The sequence below is a fragment of the Pantherophis guttatus genome, chromosome 2 (assembly GCF_059756535.1).
Source record: "Pantherophis guttatus breed Tessera chromosome 2, ASM5975653v1, whole genome shotgun sequence".
Taxonomy (NCBI): domain Eukaryota; kingdom Metazoa; phylum Chordata; class Lepidosauria; order Squamata; family Colubridae; genus Pantherophis; species Pantherophis guttatus.
In genome coordinates, this window is record NC_142064.1 from 62,505,555 (window position 1) to 62,518,181 (window position 12,627).

Below are 12,627 nucleotides of genomic sequence, written 5' to 3' on the forward strand. Positions count from 1 at the left end.
TAAAATAACTCTCTCCAGAAAGCCAATGTGACAAATTTGTTGCCTGCTGTAAAAATGCCTCTTAGTTTCTGCTCCATTCCACTTACAATATTAAATAGATATTGAAAGGCAACATAAATCTCTATTGTTTTGTCACAAAGGAAATTAAATCCTGCAGTGCAGCTGATAGACTTCTCACTGCTTCATTAAGTGGAGAACATTTAAGACTAATTTGACAGGAGGAAAAAAATTAACCTTCCTTGCAAACTGCTACATCAGGAAAAATATTACAAAAATGGAATTAAAAGGTTGTACACACTGCTTCACTGAAGATAATAGTTTATTTTCTCACTTGATCTATGATGATGAGGAATAATTCATTCCCTTCAATAGTAACATCAATTTTACATCTTACAGCCTGAGTATGCAATGAATTATTTAAAAAATTTTTTTTATAATTCTGATGGAACCACGGCCAATACTTGACTGCCAAATTAATGATTTGCTATGATTATCTTCAAGTATTAAGGCTTCTCGGAGCATTGACTATCCATAGAAGATATCTTGAAGCTAGAAGTTGCCACACAGGATATTAACATATTGACATTGTCAGTCCAGAACAGTTGCCTCTTTATTGGTGTGTCACATACACAAACATACACCCAAGCAAAAGAAACAATTTTGTGCCTCCCCCTCATCTAGGCCACTGTGACTAGTGGTACTCAGCAGTAACATTGAGGCTGGGCCCCGAGTTCAGCTCTATTGCCACTGTTACCATTCAACAAGGCTGCCTTGCACTGTTCACCAAGGTGTGCGAGACTTGGGAATGCTACATTTGCCTCTACGGCCCAGCACTCCCTAGAATCTACTCTGTACTAGTCACCTTCAGCAGTGTTCTCCTGTTAACAGGCTCTGGCAGCTTAATGGAGGCTGTTTCAAGACACTCAAAGACCTTAGTTCCTGAAGCAACTTCAGAGAATGGTCTCGCACAGCCTCTGCAAACCACATGAAACATGCCCCATTCTCGTGTGATTTTCGGAGGCTCTGATGGCCTCACAGGAGCACTTTATGATGCGTGGATTTCAATTCCTAGAATTTCCCAGCAGCAGTTAGGAGTTGAAGTCCACCCATTTTAAAGTTGCCAAGTTTGAAATACAGAAAGCTAAACTATAGCTAGGCAACCCCACTTCACCACTGTAGGAAAAAAACAGCATTGCATTGGTTAACAATGAGTGGTGCAGTGGCCTAGAGGTGGAACTCTCGACTCACAATCAGGAGGCTGTGAGTTCGATACTAGGTAGCAGCAGATACTTTTCTTTCTGGGCACATTGAGTTATTATCTGCTGCGAACTTTACATTGGCGACAGGAAGGGCATCCGGCCAGGAAACACTCAGCTCCATTCAGTTGCCCTGACTCTACCCCTGTAAGGGATTACAGCAGTAGTGGGTTTCAAATCCCGTCGCTACCGGTTCGCTTGTGGATGCGCATGCGCAAAAGCTTCCAGGCGAATGGGCAGAGCTTCCCACCGACACCGCTACCAATTCGCCTGATCCAGGGCGAACCGGTAGCAACCTAACACTGGATTACAGGGTCATTAAAAGACAAAAAAACAAAACAAAAACAAAACCCTGCATTGGTTAACAATAGACTTTGAGACCCAATTCACAGTGCTGATTATTACTTACAAAGCACTATAAATTGAAGCTCTAGGATACACCAGACATTACTTTTACAAAAGTATACTTGCCCATCTGGCCTAAATATTTCTAGCGGGCCTGCTGCATATTGGTTACTGTAGGCAGCAGGCACTTCTTTGCAAGGTCTCTCCATGCTTCCTTTGGGTTTACATTATATTGTAACGTAAACAATATAATGTATCTGCCTCCTTGCACTTAAGGTGCTAAAATTATAGCATCCTTGTTGTTTTGTGTCTTTGGCCAAACTGATTGCGGCTACTCATCTTGGATGCGTCTGATTAGTTCTACGGTTAGATTGTCAGTCAGATTCATACTTTCTGTGCCAACAACAGACATGATCTATTCATTTGACAGTCACCCAGGGTCACTTGGATAGCAAAAGAGCCTTGGTGGCGCAGTGTACTAAGTCCTGTTAAAAGTAGTAGTTAGCTGCCAGCTGCCTGCAATTACTGCAAGTTCAAATCTCACCAGGCTCAAGGTTGACTCAGCCTTCCATCCTTTCGAGGTAGGTAAAATGAGGACCCGGATTGTGGGGGCAATAAGCTGACTTTGTATTAAAAAAAAAGAACACCGCTTAGGGGGGCCCGAAAGCCCTACTAAGTAGGTATATAGAAAAGTATGAAGGCTATTGCTTAATGCATTGTAAGCCGCCCTGAGTCTCTGGAAAAGGGCAGCATATAAATCGAATAAATAAATAAATAAATAAAAGTCCTGCTGCCTAAATTTGATAAATAAACAAGTTTGTTTGTCTGTCTGACACAAAGGACCTAATTTAAAACCTAATCTGTTCACCAGCCATGGCATTGCAACAGCAGGGTGGGTGGGGGGTTAATGGAAAAGAAAGCAAAAGAAGGACTTCTGTATTGCAGCCACGAGCTTCGCTCCTCAAGATTGTTTCAAGGGTCTGTCTTTAGCAATCGTCAGCCTACAATTTCAGGCTGACATTCTACCTCCAAACGATGGCTTTCCCGCCTTTTAGTCAGCCTTCCCCCCACGCCTAGCCTCCGAAGGGCTCAAGGGGTTAAAAGGCCGCGCACGGCGAGGAAATCCCACCTTCTGCGCCTCAGATTGGCTCAAGGGAGCCACCGGGAGGAGCAACATCCTCACCCAGCGGCCATTGGCCGCACAGGCTGCCGTTCGCGGGCCTCTCCGAATCTTCCTCCCGCAAGGAAGGTTTGAAAGTTGGGCGGGTGGCAGCAACCCTCGGTGAGTTGCGGGTAAGCGGGAGCGGCTTCGCAGGGGGCAGCAATAAAGCGAAAAGCGACTGCGGAGCCCTTGGGTTGAGATCTCGGCTGAGGCAAAAGCCAAGCTAGATATGGAAATAACGAAAGGAGGACAAAAAAGGCAGCGGCGGTGACTCCGCTTACCGGTTCAGAAGGGATTTGGTGTGTGTGTGTGTGGAAGAAACCCACTTTGTTTAACGGGGACGAAACGCGCGCGTGGAGCTGCGCTTTGCATTTCCTTGCGTTTCCATTAAAAGCTGCTTGGATTGTAACACCCGTGCTTTTTCCGACTGGTTCGAGTAAATATCAATGTGATTGACGTGAGCTCAATTGATTGACGTTGTCACTGAATCGCTTTCGGCTCCCAGCGACTACGTGGATTCCCCCCCCCCCCCCGGGAACTTGTGCTCAACGCTCTCCTAAACGGAATTCCCATCAGTAACCCCCGATTGCCCTCCTCCCGCGGAATCCCGTTGGCAATTCATTCGGATGTCTTCTCTCTTCCCTCCTTCTAAAATTCGCATTTTTTCCTCTAGATTTCCCTCCCTGTTGCAGTTGCGTTTCTCCTCTCTTAAAGGATGGTGGTGGGGTGGGGGGAAATAACTTATTCCACGCAGGCTCGTGATGCAAAGATTTCCACGCCGGTCTGTCCCTGCCTTCTCCAGGGCGCTAGGTAGACCCGAGCGTCAGGGAGCCTCCGAAAAATAAGGAGCCCCCAGTGAAAGGACTCCAGCCTTGTGTTATTTCCCCACCTGGGAGTAGGATGGAAAACCGGGCTTGCCTCGGAAGGGACAGGGGGAAGAAGGTAGTTGTGATAGCGCGCTTCCCTTTAAAATAATGGCGGGAAAACTCTTGGAGAAAAAAGACAGTGGCAGATTAATGGCTAAAGTGAAGGATGTAGGAAGGGTCATCATTTGCCTGGCTGCTTATATTTCCACCACCCTCTCCGACCCTTCGAGACCAAATACCCGGGACTTCCTCCAGCGCAGAACTTAGAAAGGAGTTTTGCGCCTCTCGCGCACGCGCTGTCCGGGGATGGTAGAGGGCGCGCGGGAAAGAAATGCTTGCAGAGGTGGTTTCCCGCCACTGGGCGAAATGAAGCGCGCTTCGCTTCCAGAAAAGAGCATCGTGCAAAGGCCTGGTAGCTTCTTCACAGCTTCATCCTGGTCACTCTCTCTCCCCGCCCGGCTGTTCTTTTTGGTACCAAGATGGTTGGAAAGGGCGGCTGAGGTGGTACACTTTGAGTATGCTCTGCTAAAAGAAATGCCTTATTTGTATGTCATCATATAAAGCGGAATACAGGCAGTCCTCGATTTCCAACAGTCCACTTAGTAACCGTTTGAAGTTACAACGACACTGAAAAAGGTGATTTAATGACAGTTACAACCATTAGAACAGGGGAACCTGCTCAGCTTTGGAACCACTGTAAAAGAAGTACTGTAAAGAAAAGTTGTATAGGGAGGAGGAAACAATGATTTCTCCCCACTCATCCTGTTTTGATACAAGCATCCTGGCTGAGGATGCTTTGAACAAGTACACATCCTACTAAATCAGATTGCTTGCTATTAAATATTATATTTCCTAGCATTCTCTTACCTTATTGTGCAAACTGAAGTTTCTGGGTAGGTTACAAATCAGATATATGTAATAAGATCCACTTGCTTCCATTGTTCAGCAGCTGCTATTTTATGTTTGTGCTTATACTGTATATAATCCTCATGATTAATAACTTGATGGTTGTAGCTTCCCTATACACTGTACAGTACAAGACTTTGAACCAAGTTGGCTTTGTTTTGTTGCAAAGTAAGAGAAAAAAGGCCTGAATAAATGGAGCATTTTCTTTTTCATCACTTTTGTAAGTGAAGATCAAGCCATCTATTATCAGGAATAAGAGTGAGGCTTTGACCTCATGATAAGAATATCTAGATTAAGTTGCTATATTAGAGCTCTAAAGAGCTAGGTTCAAATCTTTATTTTACAGTGCAGTTTATTGCTGAATTTTGAACCCGTCCTACCTGCAGGAAAGATTGTCCCCTTTAAAGCCTGGCAGATGCTTTGCTATGGAATGAAATCCAAAATGTGGAAATTGGGAATGTTCATGCATGGTATTTAAATGACAGCTATTTCTTTATATGAGATAAAGCAAGTAATGCTCTATTCAGAGCAAAGTAAGCAATCCCCAAATTCAGGGTATGTTGTCAAGTTTTAGGTGAGGACGCTGATTGTGTATTTTTACTAACAATCTGCTACAAATATCTGTAGGTAAGGTAATGAGAGGTGAATTCATCTGGTAGATTTATATTCTGCCTTTGCCCATGAACTCAAAGCAGTATACTGACTAGTCCCTCCAAGATTCTCATGACAATTCTTTTCAGCTGAGACAGCGAGTGGTCCAAAATCATCTAGGAGGTACCTATTTGCCATGTTTCTCTCTATTGGCTTAGCTCTTTAATGAATAATTTCTAATTTTTCATTAACAGCTATATAATAAAGACCTTTTATCTGTTAGACTTTTTAACTGGAATTTGAGAATCTAAAAATAACAGTGGTCATAACACTACTACTCTTTGGACAAATATTAACATCTTATTAGCAATGTATTTTGTGGAGGTTGCCCTAAGTTTACATTTCCCCCTCTGATTTTTGTTATATACAGATGATTGATCTGCCACTGCCATCTCTTGGATAGAAATAGATTTGCTAAACAAATAGTTTCATTTTTGCCCTCTTGTGGACTGGCATTTATTCAAAATCCTGAAAATCTAACATGATTTTTTGTAGTATCCACAAATGACTAAGATGTTCAGTGAACAATTATAATATGAAAATTAAATCAGTTTTCATATTTTAATATGTGGCATAAATTTAGATTTCACTGCTTCTCCATATTTTGCTATTGTAATTGTTGTAATATCTTTCATATAGCAATCTAAATTTTCTGATATAAATGTAACCCTAATTCTTTTTTAAAGAATGTGATTTCTTAGTACTGTGTGAATTTATCAGGCAAATAATCCAAGATAAAAGATCAAGTCAGACCAGATGCTGATTGCCTTTTAATGGCACTAGTGATAGTATATTCCTCCTAGACCAGATTATATACCCTTTCTCCAGAAGAGTAATAATTTTAGGCAAAATGCATTAAATAACATGGAATTTAACTTGTATGAACATTTAAAAAATATTTATTAAAGATTATAATTGCAATAGTAAAAACTAATACAACTAGAAGTGTAAAAGTTTGAAGGAAAAAGAAAAAATAGACGAAATAAAAGAAAAGGACTGCAATAAAGAGAAAAGATATATATATAAAGAAGTGACTTACAAACTTCAATACAAGTATAAACAATTTAATAACTTTTCACCTCTTAATTTTAGAATCAATTATATCTTCATCTCTTATCTATAAACAAATCCATAAAACATCATCATTTCAGTCCTGGTGTTGGCAAAAATCCATTAAGGTTTGCTAGAAATGTCAAATTCAAATATCTTTATTACAGCCTTTGACCAGCCTTTACAATAGAAAAATATAGTAAAAAGAGAAATAGTTTGACACAGCAATTGTTACTGGGGAAGGGAAAAATAATAGGACAATAAAAATGTATCTAATTTAAAAAATTGTACAGTTGTATATATTGGTGAAAATATTTGGCCACTGATATATGTGTGGTCATGGTGGCTCAGTGGGTAAGACACTGAGCTTGTCGATCGAAAGGTCGGCAGTTCAGTGGTTCGAATCCCTAGTGCTGCATAACGGGGTGAGCTCCCATTACTTGTCCCAGCTTCTGCCAACCTAGCAGTTTGAAAGCAAGTAGAAAAAATAGGGACCACCTTTGGTGGGAAGGTAACAGCGTTCCGTGCACCTTTGCCGTTTAGTAATGCTGGCCACATGACCACAGAGATGTCTTTGGACAGCACTGGCTCTTCGGCTTTGAAACGAAGATGAGCACCGACCCCTAGAGTCGGGAATGACTAGCACATATGTGTGAGGGGAACCTTTACCTTTATGTGTGTGTAGAGTTAGCATCCCTTCGAAGATAATAACTATAAAATGTATCTGTATGGCCCTCCCATTTGGAAATGATTGGGGCAATCATAGTACATCTTGGGGTATCAAAGAAAGGAGACTGTATGAGAACAAAGGTGAGAGTTTCTACCTCCTTTGATCTACAGGGGCAAAATCTATGAATAGGGAGTCCCATGAAATTTTTGTCGCCAGTAGAGCTGGTGGGAGGGCATCAAATCGGGCTCTGGAAAAGGCCAATTTATATTTGCTTAATGTTAAATTAACACAAGATTCATCCAAGCTTTAACAAACCTTTGTAAATTGAGGTCACTTTCTTAATTTATTATTTGTAATTTCCGTGGATTTTTAACCAATTAACCAATTTTTTAAATCTGTCCAATAAGATATCTTTTTCCATATCATCTTGTTGTCTATTACTGGGATCCTCTTTCAGTATCAACTCTGTCTCTGTCTTGTTGGATGAACTTTGTTCCTCCTGCTGTTTCTTTCCAGATCTTTTGGACATATCCATAGAAACAAACACTGCTGTTGATGTAGGTGATATTAACTTCTGATCCATTTCTCAAAAGTGCACTTTCCAATATTAACATATTTTGTGTCATTCTAGAGTTTGCTAATCAAATATATGTATTCTATAATTCAGATATTTAATTCTGTCTAGTGTCCAATTGTTAAAAGTGCTTATCTCTAGAAAAATTAAAAACTTGAACATGTGAAGGATTATTTATAATTAATTCCAAAAGCTCATTTCAATTTTTTCTGGACCCTTAATCTGTTTATAACTTTCCCAAGTCAAAAAGTCTTACCTTTTTATTGTTTAACTTCATTTCAATTTTTAAAAAGTTCTTAAGCTTGTAGTTAAACTTTACTAAAGAATTGAAGCCAGACTCACCCTGTTTTTTTCAGACTCATTGATCCAAAGGTATCTAATAGCTGAAAAGGAGTTAACAAGAATTTCCAAATGTGATTAGAAAGGGAAGTAGGTAAACTTAGTATCCTTTTAATGGTGTCTACCACAGTTCGAGCAAGATGGCATTGTATATTTCATAAAATAAATATAACTTTTACCATGTGAATTTTTTTTATTTCATCCAAGTCTTTAATTGTTACATCATAAATTATATGTTTTCATATCTAAATTAAAAGCAGTTTGGCTTTCCTAGTTTTGTTTCCTTGAATTATATCTATCTTAGCATTATCAGAAAGTATTTCCACTTGCGCAAGATAAAATACTCGGTATTGAGCTGTACTATAATTATCTATGCCATATTTAATAATATTCCTGAAGTTTTCTCAGCTCTGAAGACAAGTCTGTCTGGAAGGATTGGAAGAAAGAATTGCAGTGGGAAAAAAATTGAGTTTTTAAATTTTGGGGGTCTATTTTGCAATAGGAAAAAATCATCATTAGATACATTCTTGATTTATTATTTTTAAATAAGAACTATCATATTGGTTAACATAATTATTGGTATTAAATATAAAATTATGCGGATTGTTCTGTTTGGTATGCCATAAAATTTTTAATATTATTTGAAAGGAAATATGTAATCTGTTCTTATTGTTTGATGCCATTTCCTCTCCTATGACTAATTGTCCACTTAGGGAAAAAATGCTCAATGAATTCCCAGGGGTCTAGACTGGAATGTGTAGTCCAAAAACAGCTTAGTGGCAAACAATTTCTGTACTGTTGCCAAGAAAACTACATGGATATGTACAAATAGTCCAGGTGTTGAGTTTGACTAAAGATAATTTACTCAGGGAATACGTTCTAAAATGTATCAGTTTAATGTATTGGTTAAATGCTTCTGCTATCACTTTGTTTTATAATGAACGTTCATAGATTAGGGCTGCAAAAATCCAGATAAAGAAAACCTAGCTCTTTGATATCTATTAGTTATCTAGATTTTCTCAGCCCAGATCTGATATTTCTAAATATACGGACCATAATTGATGCTCACTGGTATATTGCCTTTAAAACTATTAACATAAGTTACTGACTAAAGTGTTACAATTCAGACACTAATCCAGAGAATTTGTTCAATATAATAAAGTTAATCCGTTCCATGTTAGAAATGCTGCTTACTGAGTCTGAAGGATGTAACAAATACCCCATGCCTAAGCTCTGCAGGGTTTCCTGCTTCTAAAACTAGAGAACAACAAGAGTTTTCCTGGGAGGTTCTGAGGTAGGAGGAGCAAGGCTCCACTTCGTTCTCTCCCAGAAAGGCTAAAGTAACTTCAGCAGAATGACAATTATCAAGAACACTTCAGTCAGTAGTGGACTCTATAAAATTGGAGGAGGAGGAGAATATTCATATCTATAGCAGCATAAATATTAATTGAGACAACAGAAAATAAACTAAGAGTAATTTTTCTGTCTTCATTAGTTGTACCAGTGGGAAATGGGAGAAAAAAGACTTAAGGATGGAAGAAGCAATGAAAGGTATTTATGAAAAGTCCTGCCTGTCTTGCCAATCTTTAAACACCTTGAGTATGTAATGAACTGGGATCGTGTTTTTATAAGCTAACCAGCATGCACCAATTGGTAATTCTTGGAATTATTACACCACTTTGTGTAAAATGTCCAGCTGAATTGGTTAAAGAGCAGGGTGGGATCTTGGACTGTATTTCATTGGAGGGACTGGGAAGGGAAGGAAGGAAGGAAGGAAGGAGTTACCCTTCTCTGCAAGAATTGTATTTGGTTTATGATCAAATTCTGATGCTGACATAGTTATACAGAATATTTGAATATGCATATTACATGGACATTTATGATTTATTTTATTTTAAAAGCTTTTGGATTGGTGAATGCTGAGAATTAACAGTATTTCTCTTGTTCCAAACATGTGGTTTCTGGATGAAGTACTGCAACTCAAGGATGTCCTTATTTTAAAAGTTGAATTCTGACTGCATTTGTTTCTTGCTGGTTATGGGTTTTGCATGCCAGTGCATATTTCCATAATCGTTGATATCTATTCTGCTTTTCTAGTCCTTGTCACAAAATATTATTTAGTAAACAAAAGGACAAGTGCCAGTAAAGTGGTGCATTTTGATATATGGATTGCGTTTTATTCCCCACTTCTTATTTTTGATAGGCAAAGCCATCTCATTTTAGGAACTACTATGGCAATGCATCTCATAAAAACTGCACAAATTTTTAATGCAGTATCTCGTAATGTAATAAAAGTGATTTAATAGTTGCTAAGAGAAAGGTTTTTTTCATTTGTTCCTCCCCACCCCACCCCCCTTTCCACCCCCTTAAGGTGACAGGATGGTTGAAGATAGTGGAGTCTCTAACTCAAGCATTGAGTTTTGGCTGAACAAGACTCTTGAGTGGGATCAGATCACCACTTTAGAATCCCAGCAAGATGTCTGCCTTCACTTGCCTGAATTACAGGAATTTCTCCTGCAGATTTATGGAGCTTTGAAACATATGGTAAGTGAATTAACTGAAAGAATGAACTGTTTTGAAGACTGTTACAGAAACATTCTGCACCCCACATTTTGACAAGATAAAAAGCTAACAGTAGCAGAGAGCCTTGTAGTACTGACCTAATGTATTGCTGGATCATAGAAGCAAATTGGGGAAACAGCCATAGGTAATGCAAGCAGGAATGTGTTTCCTGTGCTCTTGATTTATTATGAAATGAACCTTTTCTTTTTGATTGGTTATATTCTCACATGAGATTTCCTATTCAATGCAGCCAGCTTTTTAAAATACTTTAAAATAAAAAGTATTTAGTTCTCATTGTCATGCCATATATTTCATTAGGTACAAATCCTTAATTTATAATATTAAAATTATATTTGATCTCTTAAACCATGGAGTCTGCTGGCCTATTAACTTTATTGTTGTTGCTTTCAAAAATGTTTTCAGATCTCCATTGTGCGATCACAGGCAAATATCTAGTTTGCTTCTGCTATTTTGCTTCTCTATTATTAGGTTATAATAATTTATAGAAGACAAATTGCAAATAATTAGGGTATTGTTATATTGTTGTATGCACTAAAATATATTTTGTTATATGGCAGTTAGCCTATAATTAGTATAAATAGTCAGGAAAGCATTTTTGATAAAATAATAAGTGACAGATCAGCTATTGAAAAGTTTATTTTGTTAGCAGTTGCCTATGTTTCTGAGGACATAACTTTTTCTCTTCAAATTTTCTAATTGTACTGAATTACTTATGAAACTTGGCTTCAGATGGACCTTCTGTATATGACTCCACAATGTCTAGGGGTTGTTCCAAATTTGGATCAAATCTGAAGAATTTATTGTAGTGAGAAGTAATTATTAACTTTGTTGTTTCTTGCATTATCTTGGTTTACTATAATTTAAAAATCTATTTTAATATTAGTCATTAAAGCTACAAAAAAGAGAAAATGAAAATGCTTGATTGTATAAAATGCTTATTAACTGCACCATGTTTTACTTTTATAGCAAAGCTTCTTTCCATTTGTTAATTTTTCTTTAGCTTTTGTAGGTATAGTGTCTGTTAAATTTCAGGTTGCAATTCATATTAAATGTAGCAAGTGGTAATTGAAATATTAAGATTACTTTGTACTGTGGTTGGGACTCAATCCTTCATATAATGTATAGAATCATGTAGCAATATGATATCTTCAGTAATTTGTTTTTATATATTATTCACTTTGATCTTGTAAGTTAAGAGAAACCAACAAAAGTAGTTTTTTTAGTATATTTTTGTGTATTTTTTCATTTTTTCCTCTCTGTGAAGGACATAGACTGTTTTTAAATTTGATAAATAAAATTAGTAAATAATAAATAATTAGAATGTCTTATAAAAGCATTGTGTTGATCCACAAAAAGTTGGATTGAGTGGAAAGATGTTAAATACTTCAATTTACAACTTCAATGTTTTCTTTTTGCTGTCTTGATTTCTATTTTTCAGTTGTATCTCTGTAAGAATAATTGAGCAGACTAGTGGTATAGTGACTATAGTATGTAAGGCAGTAGTGTGAACAGCTGTGATTGTTTGTGCACAGCTCTAAGTGTGAGGTGAAAGTGAGCAGGAGAGTATTTGGTATGGTGGTTTGGGAATCTGGCCTAAGGCTTGGGGGTACCCAGTGGGAGTGGGAAAAGGCCTGTGAAGACCCAAGGGGGCAGGAAGCAGAGTGAGTGGGGGAGAACTGGGGCAGGAAAACCTGTGCTAGTCCTCCAAGGGCTGCCCCCACCACCACCCTGTGTTCCACCTAATGATGTTTGTTTAACAATTTATTGGGGAGAGAGGGGATGGGGAGATTGCTAAATGAGATGCTTCACTTAACAGCCATTGTGACATGTGACTAATGAGCAGACTCCATTATTGTTGTATCTCGAGGACTATCTGTACATTTAAGCAGCACTTGTTCCAAAGATGCACTGGCCTTAAGTTCCATTTTCCCATTCCCTACCGTTGTGGGTAGCCAACATATTTTGCCACCCATTAATTTCAAGACTAAGCATTCTCTTTAATTTCAGAACTCGACAACTGCAGTCCAAAAATTTCCATTAATTGGTCAGTTATTAGGAAGACTTTGTTGGAATCCTTTTGTCATTGGTTATGGTAAGTGTTTATAACTTGTTTTGTTAAAATAATTGATAATTAAGGGAGTGTTTATTAAAATTATACTTTCAATGTAAGCATCAGACAGTGGTACATCTAGCATAACTACATATTTGCTGGCATCAACATTACA

At 38.1% G+C, this 12,627-nt stretch overlaps 1 protein-coding gene across 9 annotated transcripts in view; it reads left to right on the forward strand.

The window, feature by feature from the left end:
• Positions 1-2,487: 2,487 nt before the first annotated feature.
• Positions 2,488-12,627, forward strand: part of FANCC (FA complementation group C) — a 53,340-nt gene continuing 43,200 nt past the window's right edge. Inside the window, exons 1-5 of one of the 9 annotated variants that reach the window (XM_060690571.2) lie at positions 2,709-2,883; positions 7,837-7,909; positions 9,315-9,370; positions 10,191-10,363; positions 12,410-12,494. In XM_060690571.2, coding sequence (XP_060546554.1) covers positions 9,352-9,370; positions 10,191-10,363; positions 12,410-12,494 — 277 coding nt within the window. In that variant the 5' untranslated portion in view covers positions 2,709-2,883; positions 7,837-7,909; positions 9,315-9,351. Of the gene's footprint in view, positions 3,063-3,451; positions 4,266-7,420; positions 7,464-7,836; positions 7,914-9,314; positions 9,371-10,190; positions 10,364-12,409; positions 12,495-12,627 lie in introns of those variants that run through there. The other 8 variants (XM_087888253.1, XM_060690572.2, XM_034410097.3 and 5 more) reach the window with 8 other exon arrangements.